Source organism: Lolium rigidum, chromosome 4 (assembly GCF_022539505.1).
Source record: "Lolium rigidum isolate FL_2022 chromosome 4, APGP_CSIRO_Lrig_0.1, whole genome shotgun sequence".
Lineage (NCBI taxonomy): Eukaryota > Viridiplantae > Streptophyta > Magnoliopsida > Poales > Poaceae > Lolium > Lolium rigidum.
The window spans coordinates 277539807-277555385 of record NC_061511.1 but is presented as its reverse complement, the minus strand read 5'-3'; the positions used below and the strand labels follow the sequence as shown (position 1 = coordinate 277555385).

Below are 15579 nucleotides of genomic sequence, written 5' to 3'. Positions count from 1 at the left end.
CCTCTAGGCGACATCCGTGTCCTTTCAACTACATTTTAGTAGTATATTAGCTGCTTGTATCAGCTAATATTTAATCAAATATCATTTAGTGTATAATTAATTTCTAAATATTTCTTTGTACCTTTGGTAACATTTTTATTGCATACATTGTTGTTAATTTTAGTATAATCATAGTGCTGCAAAAATGATCATCTCGTGGTCGAATAATTCAGAAACTAGTGTCCCACGCAACGGCGGGAATTTTGTTCAATATTAGAAGCATCCCGTCCATGGTGCATCTGCCCTACAGTTTAGCTTATGAATATAATGCGAATATATGTTTTTATTAAAATACTTTCTCATATATTATAATCACTTCTTTATGTCTTGAGACAAAATCTTTCTTAATAGACACACCAACATATTGGTGCGCCACTGGCGGTGGATTGGATGAACCACCCGGAGGCCGCGCGCGCTCCACGTCCACCTGCTCCTGAATACTGATCCTCCCACTGGGCTGGGTGTGTGTAGGGGCAGCCGTCGGAGGCCAGTCGCCGCTGCTACGCCCGTTCTGTTTCTGTGTGCACGTTTCGCCCTGCACTTGCGCCGGCTACGTGTGGTGGTGCATCTTGCACCGGGCCACGGCCTTTGCGGGTGCCGACGAGCGACAAGAAGGTCCCGCGCACGCTGCGCAGGCTATCAGCGGCGGCCGACCAGCTCTTGTTAGAACAGATTCTCTGAGTCAGGCGCGTCTCTTGACGGGCGTGCCCGCCGCGACGATGCCTTCGGCCTTCGCCCGCGCCCTGGAGCCGCTCCAGTTCCTGCCCTTGCGCTTGGAGTGCGCGCCGCCGGGCGCGGACCGCGGGATGAACACGCCGGTGCCCTTGCTGCCGCTCCACGTTCTGCCAGCATCGCCGGCGCTGTTCGCGATGGTGGCGGCGCCGTAGCTGGCGGCGTGGTGGAACAGCGTGTAGGTCGGTGGCGCCAACATCGATGGCACATGGGACGACATAGAGAAACCCTGCCAACAAAGATCGCTAGCTGTAGTTAGTGTCTGCTGCACATGATGTGAGATGCGCGCGGTGTGGTCATGCGTGCATGCTTTAGCTTAATGATTTGCTTGATGGATAATTTGAAATAGTAGCTGTATGAGCAGGTAGCTATAGCTAGGTGCTCGCTCATGGCAACTTGCGAGCATGCAAATGTTCCGCTTGATCTTGTCGCGCGCTTAACAGTGACAACAAAAGATTAATGAAACTACAATCAACATCATGCTTTAGAAACATAGAGATAATTGTCGCATGCTGAGATGTTTGTGTGCAAGCAAGCAATTTATCGTGGATCGGGGGCTAAGCAAAAGTCCAAGCAACATGGATCGCTCGGTCGGTCGTACCATTGCAACATGATAATTGTCCGATCCGAATGTACTCAAAAAACAAATGGTTCTTTAGCAATCATGCAGGGTGAGGGATTAGCACCGTATACATAGGGCCGACGGCTAGTTAATTATTGGCTCCAAGTGCAGTAACTAACTGGAAGAGAGGACGACATCCGCGACGCGGACAACGCTACAGCCACGTAGTGGTGGCGTGGGAGGGCGTACATTGCAAGCTTCTACAGAAGTATACTTCAGGAATGGCTGGCGAATGAGAGGGACATGCTTGATTGCTTGTTAGTGGCTCCGGCCGCGAACAGAGTGCACTAGTGGACTCCATATGCATCAAGGATCCTTTCCTAGCGTATTTCTGCTCTCACTGTGAAAGGCACTGCTGGCTAATGCTAATAAGCTCGCATTTAGTTTGCAGGAAACAACAATACAACTCTTTCAGAATTTTGGTGCAACTATCCAAACAGGGTTCTCTCCACCACCGTCCGAGGTCCCACACGGTTAGCAGAATTTGGCAATGGTGATGCTAATTGCACTTGCTCGAATGGTCAATTTTGCGCAAAAAGTGCTCTGTTTCCTCTTGATGCACCGGCTTCACGGTGACGTGCGCACGAAAGGTACTACATCGGCGCCCATGTAAACTATTCCTGGCTGCCCGATGCTGATCCTCAGAAGAAAAAAAAATCTGCGCGTACGCACATGCAACTGGGCAAGCGACAGGTAGCACCACCCGATGGATCACATCACCCCTTAATTGATTGATTAATTAACAGGGTAATTAATCTCGCACCTCTGTTGCACATAGCTCCTGCGCACATTAATTCATCTACTCCCTCCGATCCATATTACTACTGAGAGAGTACTTAATTAGACAGGACTGTCGATAATACTCTACTGCTAATTGATATGAACTCTTGACATGGATACGATGAAGGAACATGCAGAGATGGAGCTCATATGCAAGATAGGCTTGTGCTGTTGAGCTGTGCTGCCAGTTTTAATCAGGGGAGAGGAGAAGGAAGTTGAGTTTGGTGTGATTTGATTTTGTCCTGCGCAAAAGTGCAGCCATATGGTCGTGCTAGCCGCAACTACCAATCGGTAGTGCTAGCACCAACTAACTACCGGTCGAGAAGGAGCTCAGCTAGCTCCAGCAAGAACCCAACGAAAGCATAGCTAATTAGCCTGATCGGTGGAGCTAGCAGCTAGCTCACAAAACCCATGCATGTGGCGGCGCGCGCGGGAGGGAGCAATGACAAGAGCAAGCCAGCAGCAAATTGAAAAGGAAAAGGGAGGCTCACCGGCGGAAGGTGCATGGCGTCGGGGAACTGCACGGCGGCGGCAGTGGCGGCAGCGACGACGAAGTCGGCGTCGTCGTCGTCGGTGATGAGGACCGTTATCCGCTTGCTGAGCTCCGCGAAGAAGAGGTCGTCGTCCAGCTGCATCTCCACCTCCATGTCCCTCTTCCTCCTCCTGTGTAGCAGTTATGTGCTGATCTTTTTGCGTGAGATTGGCGCCGGACGCGAAAGAAACGAGCAGAGCAGAGCAGGGAGAGAGAGGGCCGGGGTTTCGCGTGTGCTGAAGCCGAGCTCTGCTGCCCTTCAGCTTCATGTTCTGTTCTTCTTCGGGGGCTTGGGTGGGGTGGGACCGGTGGAGCAGCTGGCCAATCCCTGCTCGGAAAGGTTGTGGGTCCCACGCACGCGCGCGCAATCTACTCTCACGAAGGGGCCCGCCTGTCAGTGCTCGGAGGGATCAGGAACGTATTGACGTGAGGCTGGATTGCAGATACACAGTGGTAGCTGCGAGTTGCTATAGGTTGGCTGGCTGCGAACCCTACCTGTTTCTGGTCCGACAGAGGCGATAGATAGATTGATGGATGCTACTCCCACCACCACGGGATGCGAGCTGTGATCCTTTCTTCCGCTGTCGAGCCGTTGGAACGAACACGCCGATTCATTCCACGGAGGCTTTGTTAATTTACCATAGAATTCCAGGGATTAGGCTGGATCCAGTGACGACAGACACGACTAATCACATGTATTAGTGCAGCTAGTTGTTTTAACATTTTTTTTTCCTTCAAGAGGTGAAAGATTTCCCCTAGCAACAAAACTAGGGTTTCTCTGTCTTTCCCGGCGCGGTCACCGTGAGTTTTACCCATCCTGTTACACTTTGATCTCCGTGAATTCCTTCCCCGGCTTGGGTTGTGATCATGGTGGAACATGGGGAGTCGAGTGCAGCTCCGGAGGGATGGGGACGCGGTGCAAGAGCTCCTTGGTGAGGAAAGAGAAGATGATTTCGTCTAGGAAGAGGGGGTCACCAATCCTCCGAATAAAGCCAAGTGGTTGGCGGCGGGAAGGTGCATATGTCAAGGGGATTCAGTCCTACAACGATGTATGCTGACATGAGATCGGCGTGAAATCCGGCGAAGGGAGTGATATGGAAGAAACTTGAGGATAATCTTTTCGCGATCCAAGTTGGGTGTCTTGGTGATTGGAATAAAGCTATGAAAATGGGCCTTGGTTGCTCAGTAGGAACTATGCCTTGATCCTTCAAGAGTCTTAAGAGGTCATAAACCCTGAAAGTATGGTGTTGGAAAAAATTGTTGTATGCGTAAGAGTGCTTAAACTTCAAGATAATTATCTTGTGTGTAGGGCCAATAATCTTGAAGGGCTCAAGACGCCAGATATTGAAAGATCCGGATGTGCGCGACGACTACGATGGCCTTGGCTCCAATGGACTGACCCCGAACGCAATTGGGCCGGCTTGAAGCTTCCCTGTGATCGTGTAGACATGGCCCTTTTATGGGCTTCTACCAAGATCGTCATTGGCGGCGGGCAAACTACCTCTTTCTCGCACAACAGCTGGTGCAACCACGACCCCCTCTCCCATTGGGCGTCGGATCTCTTCAAAATTGCAACCTGGAAGAACCACCCGGTTGCAAAGAAATGCACGATAGCAACTGGCATCTGTCACTAGGATTAGCTCACATGTCCAGCTGGTGCAATACATGGAAGTCTGGGATATCTTACAGGTGAGTGCCCTTGAACATGCGTGCCCTGATTCCATCTCCTAGCGGATGTCTATGGATGGAACTTACAGTGCCATCTCTTCTTACAACGCTCGGTTCTTCGGCGGCCATTCCAGTTTTGACGCCAAAAAAATATGGTATACTTATGCAGAGCTGAAGTGCAAGTTGTTCGGATGCCTGCCTCCATGGGAAGCTTCTGGCCGCGGACATGCTTATCATCAGGGGATGGCCCTAGATCCCTTGTGTCCTTTGTGCCTTCATGCGCCTGGGCACCTTTGCAAAACTTCTTTTACTACGGCCATTTGGGACTTGGCAAAGTCCTGGGACAATGATGATATCGCCAACCTTCGCCTCAACTTTCGCCCCGTTTCTGAGTGGTGGGATGCTATGATCGCCTTCAAGCCTAAGCAGGACCAAAGATGCATCAGCTGCCGCTTCCTATACGTTCTCTCAAATGCATGGAAGGAACAGAATCGCTGCATTTTCACTGGAAGGTGGAAACATATCTCGAGGTGGCGGACCCCGTACGGCGTCAGATCCTTAGTGAGCTTCTTCGGCTTGGCTAGCTTCTTGGCAGCAGCGTCGGCGACAGGCGCAACAGCGGGATCCACGTTTCCGCTTACATTCACGCCGAACAAATTTCGATATAGAGGGGGTTTTGAGGGAATGGACCGCCGTCGGGAGGAACTGGGTTGGTTAAGGGAAGGACGTGGGAGGATGCACGCGCTATCCTGCCCGATGTATCTGTGACCCAAATTTGGTGGACGGATAGATCGATCCGTTTTGGTCACGCCGACCAGTTTGCGTGGATCTTTTCAGACCGATGAGGACTGGTTGAGTCGAGATGCCCTAATCACATTGCCATTGTTGCGTGAGAGGGAATGCGACGATTGATTATTAAGCGAGCACGGCATTCGAGCATCTCCAGCGAGGCGACCCATCATGTCATGCATTGTCCGAAATAGTCCGCGTAGACAAGCAGACAGGAAGCGCACGCTCCAGCCGCGCGACGGAAACGGACCGACTTGCACATACCGACTCATCCGTTCACCAAATTCGGTAACAGATGTGTCGGGTCGGACAACACGTACATCCTCCATGTCTTCCCACGTGGGCTGAGGGCCCGCATGGCAGCGACCTACCGTACTTTTCTTCTAGCCATCAACGGGACATAATGAGTCGTGCCGCTGAACAAACTGGCCTGGCAGGCCTGACCGCAATTCAATTTATGTCAGGGTGCGACCCAAACAGAAAAACTAAAACATTTATGTTATTGTTTTGAATGGCCCCGTTGAAGATGTCCTTATCCAGCAGTCGGAGGAGCAAGAGGAGGCTCCGGTGCCGAGTTGGCCACCGAAGCCATCTTGGTGCTCCGCGATCGGCTGGGGCCTGTCACCGCGCCGTCCGCTGGCATCGCCTGCCCACACGGCTGCCAGGGTGGGTCGCCGTCGCCCTGCCTGTCCTTCCAATCTCTGGATTCTGCCCCTTTCATTTCCTGTCGCGCGCCGCACCTGCGAATGACTGCATCAGCATCAGCAGGCTGTACTGAGCTGCTTCTAATCCGAATATAGAAGTACTGTTCAGGAAAGGCTGGCCATGTCTCGCTAGTTGCGGTTCCTTTCATTAAACCCAGCAACATGGAGTACTACTGTACTAATGAGTAGTGTTGTTCTGTAGAAAAATGGAGTCGTACTAATTTAGTACCCCAAATCGCGATTAGGTAGGTGCGTTGGTGGCCTGTACTGTTGTTTCTGCAGCGGAGGCGATGGTGCTGGTGATCCATTCCACGTTCCAGGGGTGGTACAGGGTGGCAGCAGTGGTTCACGCCATGTCTGTCCCGATTGGCCGCTGCCCCTGGGTTCCTATCCGGAACGCCCGAGCCGAGCGCGGTGGATTGGATCAACCACCGAGCTCTGCCTGCCGGGAGTCCATCGATCGGGAGGCGGCGCGTGCTCCACGTACGTCCACCGGCTCCTCCCACTATGCTGGGTGGACGCAGCTAGCCCTCCCATGCCACTCGCTATCTCTATAGTTCTGGGGAGTGTACGTACGGCCACTGGCGTACGTACGGCGTAACGAGCGTGTTGCGTTGCGTGTTTTGGAACGGAGCGACGTACTGGTGATGCCGCGCCGCGTGCGCCTGTGTGGCTGCCCGCCGGCCGCCGCACTCCAGCCAGGCCGGCCTGTGGGCGGGTTGGAACAGCCGACGAGCTCCGGGACACGGCCTTCGGATTGGCTGGATGCGCGCGGAACGCAGGTGCCGACGAGCGACAAGTAGAGGCCCTAAGGCTAGCTGCGCACGTTGCGCAGGCTGTCAGCGGCAAGTGACCAGCTCGGATGGATGGCTGAATCGGGCATGGTACGAGCGAGTTGCGGCCTGTGTTCGACCAGCAGCACGGCAATGTCTGGCCGTATGCAGGGTGTGCGGACCTGTCCGCCAGTGCGCGCGCAAGTTGCAACGGAGCCATGCGTGCGCGCGTGGGCAGTCGGCAGGCCACTGTAGGGTTTTCAACGTCGAATTTGTCGCTCAATGGAAAACTGTTAAGTCCTTATGTCAAAAAAAAACTGCTAAGTTTATATTTTAAAACTAAATAGGGTAGATAGAAAATTCTATGAACCTTTCCTACTCCTGTTAGGTTCAAGTCTAACGAGAATAATATTCTACGACTAAGAACCTCATTTATTTTCAAATCAATCCATTTACTAAATCCTTCATATCGGAAACTAGTCGAATGTTTTGGCAATTCCTCGTGGGCGGCCGATGCATCGACCCAATCACGTCTCTCAATGCTGGTTGCGGGATGAAGTGGCCGCGTATGGTGATATGTTCTCGGAGAAGGAGATGCGAAAGCCCAAGGGTGCCAAGTCCCGTACAGCTTAGGAACATATAATTAAAAAAATAATATATGCAGGAACGGAGCGGTTATGGTGCATGAAAAATGAAATCGCTAGGGATTATTAGAGCATCTCTAACAGAGCCCGTAAATCCCGCCAGAACTGAATAATTCCGACGGATTTACGGGTTCGGGCTGGCGCAGAACAGCATCCGAATTGGTGGGCCGGCCCGTATCGGAAGTTCGGAGGTCCGAGAAACTGGACCGTCGACCCGTATATATACAGGCCGCGGAGGGGAGTTGCGTTCCAAAACCTTACTCCCTCCACCGCCCCCGCCCCCTCCGCCGCGCTCACGGTTGGACTTCCGGCGAGCAATCGCGGAGCCACCGCCGCCGCTTCTCCTCTCTTTCCACCACCACCGCTACCGCATGGCTGGGGCGAACAGCGGAGGCAGGGGACGCAGGCGGATTGGCGGGAGCAACTCTCGAAAGCGGAGCGCGCGGCGCTGGACCAACTGGGGTCTGACGCCGCCGGGGAAGCTCGCTCGCTATGCAAATAGCGGTGAGGGGTCGTCCTCGGCCGCGTCCGGCCGTGCGTTGTGGCGGCCCGCCTCCGACGGCAGCGACGAGGAGGAGGAGGAGGAGGTGCCGGAGGAGGAGGTGCCGGTGCGCACCCTCCAGCTGCAGTCCGGGGACTTCGTCCTCAACGACGACGAGGAGGCGACGGCGGTGCAACAGGTGTCCGTCATCTCCGCCGCCGAGGCGCGCGCGCGCTTCCGCCGCGAGGAAGCGGAAGCCGTCCGTGCCGTGCGTGAGTACGAGGCGGCGCAGAAGGAGGCGGCCGTCCGCCGCGTGAAGCAGGAGGTCGTCGACCTCGACTCCGAGTAGGCCATCATCGGCGTAGTCTGCCGCGGCGCGTATAGTAGCTCGCCGCCGGTGAAATTAGTTAGTTTTGGAGGTGGTCGCCGACGAGCACCTCAAATTCAATGTATCTACCGATCGTAGCACCCGAACTATGCATCAATATGTTTGAATTTCAGTTCTACTGCTTGTTTGCGATGATCACTTTGCCGGCAATTTTGGAAATCGACGTTTTCGGTTCCGAATACGGGTGTTGTTCTGCGCCACGCTAAAAATCGCTCGCTTTTTGTTATTCGGGAGATTGAACTCAGTTTTTTCGGTTCGGAAGAATAAAGGCTCTATTAGAGATGCTCTTAATAACACAAGTTATTTTGGCTGCACCACGAAAATACAACAAGAAAAAAAAACTATAGATATTTAATACATGTCACAACTTCTTTGGATCGCACGATTTTCGCAAGATCTGAATCCTGAAGGCTCTATTAGGATCGTAGGGATTCCGTAGCATTTTGTTGGGAATCCAATCCTCGTGATTCTTACTGATAGCGTTTTGTCAAAACTAGTGCGTTCATGCATTTTTCTGTTCTGCAATCATGTGTCTTGCACCAACAAGCCCGTCAACGTGTGTTTCTCCTATTCCTGTGTTTCTCAATCTTATGATCTAAAAGTGTTTTTTCCTATTCCCGTGTTTCTCAATCTTACTATGATCCAAAGAGGCCCTCACGAATTTTATTTGGATACCTATACCTCTCATTCTTATAGAAATTTCAATTAGTTCAAACTTCGTTCTGATTTTCCTTTGAGAAGTTCAATACCCTTCCACTCTACTCTCCCTGCTCTCGATTTCTCGTGCACCTATCCAAAGACATCTATCACAGAATTTACGTGTTCTCGGATCTTCTAGGACCCTACTTACACGCCAATCATGTGTTCTCTCTATTCATACTTGTTCATGTTGCTCCTCTTCATCCTCGTTCATGTTAAATCTAGATAAACTCATTTCGCGAAAAGAAAAAAAAAGAATCTAGATAAACTCGTAGGACTTGCATGTGGGATGCGTGTTAAAAATTTCCACACTGCTACTGCTGCTGCTTACAAGTCGGTGATGAGCCCAGATCAAGGAAGAAAAGAGAAACAACTCAATTGTAGAATAAGTAGAAAATTAGATACAAACCGAACCGTCATAATTTTTCCAGAACGATTCAGAAGCACAATAACTGCACACTGAAGTGCACCACGTACGAACATATGGCAGAATAAGTAACGGATTCACACAGACACAACGAGCTGAGCATATTTCAGTTCTCTTGATATATTCCACGGTATAATCGAAGCAATGAACCAAGCATCTCTAGTCTCTATACGTCCATGCTCTTGAAACAGGTTGCTGACGCAAAAAAAAAAAGTTGCGAAAATCCACACTCAATATGTACAGGATTCACAGGCACAATATGCATTACATGTTTTGGATGCGTGGACATGGACTGTCCTATTCACAAGTTACACTTCTGATTTCCAAGGACAAAGGCAGTATGTCCCTTTGTCCGTTTATCGTAGCACAGGGAAACACCACAGCTGATGAAGCTTCCCATGCACCACCATTTTAGCTTATTATTCACAGATCCTCCACATGTAGAGCAAACTGGCAAGCAGAAACAAACAGCAATTAAGAGAACTTACTTTTGGAGTGGAACTTTGATGATTCATAGAGGTAATCTAAATTGATGCTACGACTTTCATGGTACCATTTGGGATGCTAACTGGCACGATAGAAAATCCATGAACCCCGTTATGCAATCCAGAGTTCAGATACACCAAATTAAAGGGAACAAAAGTATTCTCTTTCGGTGAATGAACATCATATGTACAAAGAGGTGAGCAAACCCTTATGACTAAGGTAGCATGTATGGCAGATCTGGTTATAACTTCATAAAGGTAAGATCTTTCATGCACTTTACCCACTCCAGATAGCCCACTTTCCAAATCTATAGCATCGACATATAAGCAAAAATAGAGCAATTATGGATCTTAACTTCAAAAACCATCAGTGTAGACCAAGCTACATGTAGCTCGGTTTTTGAAAAATTCAAAACCGGTGGTTCAAAGTTACAAAAAATCTGAAAAAAAAATCCGTGCAAATTTCAACTCGAAATACCATATATTTGGGGCTGTGCAAAAATGACAAAATCTGACACCTATAGTAGTGACCAGTGCAAGATTTCAAAACCTCCAAATCTGTCAGATTTTGTCATTTTTGTGCAGCTCTGAGTATAAGGTATTTCGAGTTGAAATCTTGCACATAGGTGGATCCCAACATTACCTACATCAAGATTTTCTTTTTCAGATTTTTTTGAAACTTTAAGTATCATTTTCGATTTTTTTTTTAAATGAACTATGTGTAGCTCGAGCTACAAAAATCCACACTCATCTTAACTTCATATGTAAAACATTACACCTAACTTGTTAACATTTTCATACTCCCTCCGATCCGTATTACTTGCCACTAAAATGGATGTATCTATAATTAAATGTGTCTAGATACATCTATATTAGAATCAAGTAATAATGTAATATGAATCGGAGTGGTATTAAGTATTGACAGTTTGATGTAATTGCGGAATGCACAACACCTGAATTACACCTGCATCTATTTACTGTGTATCATCCTCCACTAGGTGGTTGAAAGTTGAAACCATTTGCATTAGTTACAAAATAAATCTACTGGTGCATCATAGTAAATAATCATTAAACACTTAAGCTAGTTCAGGCCCACTAGTGAGCTTTACACATCTTTCCCCATATTATTTTAGCAGGTGCATGACCCTAAGCAGAGTAGCGATGTCTTTGTTTCATGGATAACTAGAACACTATACGCTTGGGTTGTGGTACGTCACACTGAATTTCAACGAGCAACCCAGTAATGATGTACCAGGGTTATGATGAATGAGATAACTGTGCTTTGATTTGTGTGATGTGCATACAAGAATTGGTAGGCTATTCTACCAGATATATTGGACAGACACTTAGCCAAAGAAACGCTAGTGTATCGCGACAATTATAAAGTTAACACCACATGGAAAAGATGTACAATGTTAAAATTAGCTCAATAAACGCATGTTACAGAACTTTGATCAGGTTTGTTTCAACAAAACGTGTCCTAGCTAATCTGTACCTAATTATAAAAGCAGCAATTCTTCTGGTCTTTTTTTACCCCTATTTTTCTATCAAATTACAGTAGTTGCCACCGCTTCTGTAAAATAGACGGTTCGCTTAAACATTCGCCTTTCGTACCCATCGAAATCCAATCGCACTTCTGATCGGACGACTCTCACGGAAATCCCAATTGCAAACCAACCACACGTTGAGCATATTTGGTTTCTGGTAACTCCCTGATATTGTTGTTCTTAATCTTCCGTCTCGGCCGTAAGGACTACTCTATCTCGGTTTCTTCCTTGGCCCATCAACAAGCCGCCAGGCATCAAGACAATCACCTGCCGGAACCCCCACCACCATGGCCTCCGTGCTGCCCAAGCGCGAGGGATCCCTCCCAAGTATTGATGGTGGTCGTGCCAGTCTGTGTACTGTGCACCCGTGCTCAAATACGCCATCCCCGCGGATGCACAGGACGCTGGGTGAAGGGAAGGTGGGTAGGCAAAGGCTCTCCGCAGCGGATTCCAGGTGAGCTGGGACTGGAGCTGCGGCCGATGCAGCCGGTGCGAGCAGTGCGGCGACAAGTGCGGCTACAGCGGCGAGTTCTTGAGTTGCCTCTGCACCAATGGCGCCTTGGTGGGGAGAGACAGCTGCAGCAGGATATCTTAATCCGCCACGTCACTGTCTGGTAGTTCTGATCAAAGTCACTGCAACACCTTCGCGTAAAAATTACTGGTTTAATCCTCATAACCCCGTCCAGCACTCTATCATTTGCAACCTACGCCCGGATACTCATGGTCAACTGGCTTGGTGATTACTATGCACGCCAACTGAAGTCATAGGCTTATACTACCTAAGTTCATCCACAAGAGTATAATCTGGCGGATGGATAGGCCTGGCCTGGCCACCAACTCAAAATATTATAAATACCGCCATATTATTTTACAAACAAATTAGGAAATATCAGGGAGTTGAAACGAACCAAAGCTTTAGTCACATTAGTACGATTCGTCATATAAGTAACATGATTTTGCTTGAATTAAGCATTCAAATGTTTAGAATATGAGTAAAGGATCTATGGCTGAAGAAGTGAAGATACAAAAAAGTTTGTCAACTCTATGTTGTTTTGGTACAAACATTTTCTCACTTTTGGTGCTAACTTCTTAACCATGATGAAAACAAATAGATTGGGAAGTAAATGGCGAGTTTATCTGGATTATTTAGAGTGGAGCGAGCGTACGAAATCCAAGTCAAATCTAACATATTGATCATGGTTTGAAACAAATTCAAAAGAAGATGTGTTGCCTTACAGGGTTGTGAGCATGTATAGATTTATTTTAGGTAGGAGGTCCCTCGCGGCCATCTCAAAGAGATTAGTTTTTTAAGTTTTATTTATATGCATTTCTTCATTGGTGCCGTTCAGTGACATGTTTATCGTGCGGTGGTCAAGCTCATTGCCTTGGGATTGACCAAGTTCAGACATGCTGTCATTACAGCCACCGTAGTTGGCGATGGTGGGAGCATAAGCACCAAAGACATGGGTAGGGTGCAGTGTTCGAATAGAGGACATGTAACTTGGTGTGGGAGGGTGTCTTGAGCCATGCTTATTTGGTTAGGCATCTGTAATAGTTTTCCTTCCATTGCAACACATGTGCATGTTTGCTAGTAAAAAGAATGGCTCAAGGGGAAGAAGCCCCTCAGTGTGGTTTAACATAACTGGTGAGACATTACCAGGAGTTCGGCCACGGAGGGTTGATCATAGGCTGGCAGCCTGCACAGAAGGAGAGTGTATGGCCCAAGCTATCGCTCGGCCTTATGTCCTAGCTAATGGCTATGCCTACACATAGTTCAAGCGTACAATTATAAGGGTTACAATTCATTACTAGATCGCAACCATCAACATTACTATGCACGCTGAATACGGATGATATACTTAAGGATGTGGAAAATAACCAATGGAATGCAGCAACAACCATACCAGCAAAGTCTTCTTTACGGCTCAGGACTTCTAACTTTGATCTCTATTAGTTTCTCGATAGGTTGTCTGCATATGGGGCATTTGTCTGACTGAAGACTTAGAGCTTGTGCGCACCCACTGCACATACACTGAAAAAACATGGACAAATCAGACAACAGCATTAAACTAATACAAGTGAAATCTCGCAAAGCAGAAGCGGAACTATAAGCTACAACAAATTGTGTACTTACCAAATGCCTACACGGGAAAACAGCCGTGTCCCTTGGCTCCGTCAAGCAGATGACACATTCTTTTCCCGCGTCATCATCATCAGCATCAGGGACATCAGTTTCCGTGGAGTTGACAATCCCGAAAATTTCTTTCAGCTCATATCGCACTCCATCAATCCACAGTATTTGCTTGACAACTTTGACTTGAAGGTCATCGTTATGCTTCTCTATAACAGCAAGAGTGATCTGTGCCCGAGTGGAGTTCACTGGCTGACCACCTTCCTCAGGAGACGGGCAAGCTTCCGCGTAGACAACCAGCGGGAACACTTCCTCTGAGGGATTTGAAAGCTCGTCCAGCGAAAAGAATCCCAAGTCGATGCCAGAGCCAGAGGGCTGGACATAGTTCTGAGCCAGGCCTTTCTCGAAAGGTATCTTTGTTGGTGTCTGTAAGTCAGGATACACTGAAGAGAAGCTGCAGTCTTTTCCTTCCTTGGCGAAGTAGTATATAAGTAAGCTGCAAATGGGGAAAGAAACGTTCAACTCTGGTCGCTAAAAAATAACGGTAGCTGGAAATCAAGCAAGCAACTTGGTTACAGGTCTGAACAACTCCAATCATTTTCCTAGTGGAATGGATTTTATAGCAAGCCGGTGTGCCAAGTACACACACATGGGAACTACTGCATTATATTCCACCTATGCTACAGAAACTGAAAAGGAAGCATAGCTGAAAGTGCTGTAAAATTTCCAGAAACCCTCCATAGATTAGTAACTTGTTAAGTTTTAGATGACCCATTTCATCAGAAGGTTTTGCTTCAGATTTAGGATACACCACTTGACCTGTGCCTATATCTTGCCCCTTTTCTACTCTTCGATTCAGATTTAGTAACAAGTCCGATTCACAATACTGAGAATTACCCTCTAACTGTAATGACAGCTGCTTGGAGCCTACTAATACTAGAATTTACTAAATGAAAGACGAGTTGTAGCTTCACAGAAGTGAAATTTGTTTTTGCAGCATCCAAATTCAGAGAAGAGTGTGTCCTGCAACTATAATGTTCGGCCTATACAGGCAGGTCAACAACTGGCAGCAGCAGCCAGCTGCAGCACAATCTAGAGTTCTAGGCCAGCGAAACAAATCTAACCCAGATAGATCGCAGCGCTGATGAAGACATGATTTTTTCGCAAGCGGACTGACCTTCCGTCGGCGACGGCGTCGAAGGTGAAGGAGACGAGGCGGCGGTCGGGGTCTTGGGGGTCGGGCAGGAGCCGGATGGTGTCCTTGCGCAGGTTGACGTCGTTCTTGACCTTGAGCGCCTGCTGGTGGCCGACGAACTGGGGCGGGGGCCCGGTGAGGGCGGGCTGCGGCGGCGGGAGATGCGGCGGCTGGGGCGCGGGGTGCCAGGGCCCGTAGGCGTGCGGGGGCGGGGGCTGGTGGTAGTAGTAGGCCGCGGCGGAGGGGGGTGGTGGAGGGGGAGGGCCGTGGTGGTGGTGGTGGTGCGGAGGGGGAGGGGGAGGCGGGTGGTGGTGGTGCGGCGGCGGGGGCGGTGGTGGGTAGTTGGAGTAGTGAGGGGGCGGGGCCTGGTAGTAGTCGTCGCGGCGGCGGCGGGTGGAGGAGGAGCCGCCCATGGCCTCCGGCTCCGAGGATGGCAGGCGGGGTTCGGGCAGGGGATTTGACGCGTTGGGAGGAGGTGGATGGAAGAGGAGGTTGCTTAGGCCGCGTGAGAGGGGAGTACGGCGGAGTTGACGCGAAGGAGGAGAGGACTCCGATTGACTTTTTCCGGCGAGACGTTTTTACCACCAAGATCCCGCCGCGGTGGAGGTGGTTGCGGGAGTGGGAGGAGCTATCTCTGACGGGCTGCCAACGGCGACTAGCTGCGATCATCAACGGGGTAGCGCTGCTTCCCTTGTCACCGTCGACGCATAGTTAACGGATTGGGACATATTTACTTTCCTTTCCTTTGAAAACAATCCTGCATCTTGTTACCAATACCGACTTAGGGCACGTATATTGGTTTAGACGGGTGCTGTCTGTAATACTACTCCATGTCATCTATAGACAATGATACAGACAGTGTATATAATAGTCTGTCTGTAAGTTATCTATTTTTAGCATAGCTATATGTGAGTATAAATTATAGACACCCTTCATACAACAA

General features: G+C 49.1%; 2 protein-coding genes across 2 annotated transcripts; both read right to left on the bottom strand.

Moving 5' to 3' along the window:
• Nucleotides 1–721: 721 nt before the first annotated feature.
• Nucleotides 722–2887, bottom strand: LOC124648839. Its single transcript, XM_047188534.1, has 2 exons — nt 2665–2887; nt 722–1000 (listed from the first exon to the last, which is right to left on the bottom strand). Exons 1-2 carry the CDS (start codon nt 2818–2820, stop codon nt 722–724), a joined length of 435 nt encoding a protein of 144 aa, XP_047044490.1. The 5' UTR covers nt 2821–2887.
• A 6480-nt stretch (nt 2888–9367) lies between these two features.
• LOC124707822 (probable E3 ubiquitin-protein ligase LUL4) lies at nt 9368–14869 on the bottom strand (the record flags this gene model as incomplete). Its single annotated transcript, XM_047239515.1, is given in 4 exon segments — nt 9368–9728; nt 13215–13342; nt 13445–13937; nt 14619–14869. Coding segments are annotated over 3 exon segments (858 nt in total), but the record flags the coding sequence as incomplete, so codon positions are not given.
• Nucleotides 14870–15579: the final 710 nt, after the last annotated feature.

Coding starts and splice junctions, on each gene's coding strand:
- LOC124648839 (XM_047188534.1), bottom strand. CDS start 2,820: ATGGAGGTGGAGATGCAGCTGGACGACGACCTCTTCTTCGCGGAGCTC. Junction 1,001..2,664: donor ACGCCATGCACCTTCCGCCG/GTGAGCCTCCCT, acceptor CTTTGTTGGCAG/GGTTTCTCTATGTCGTCCCA.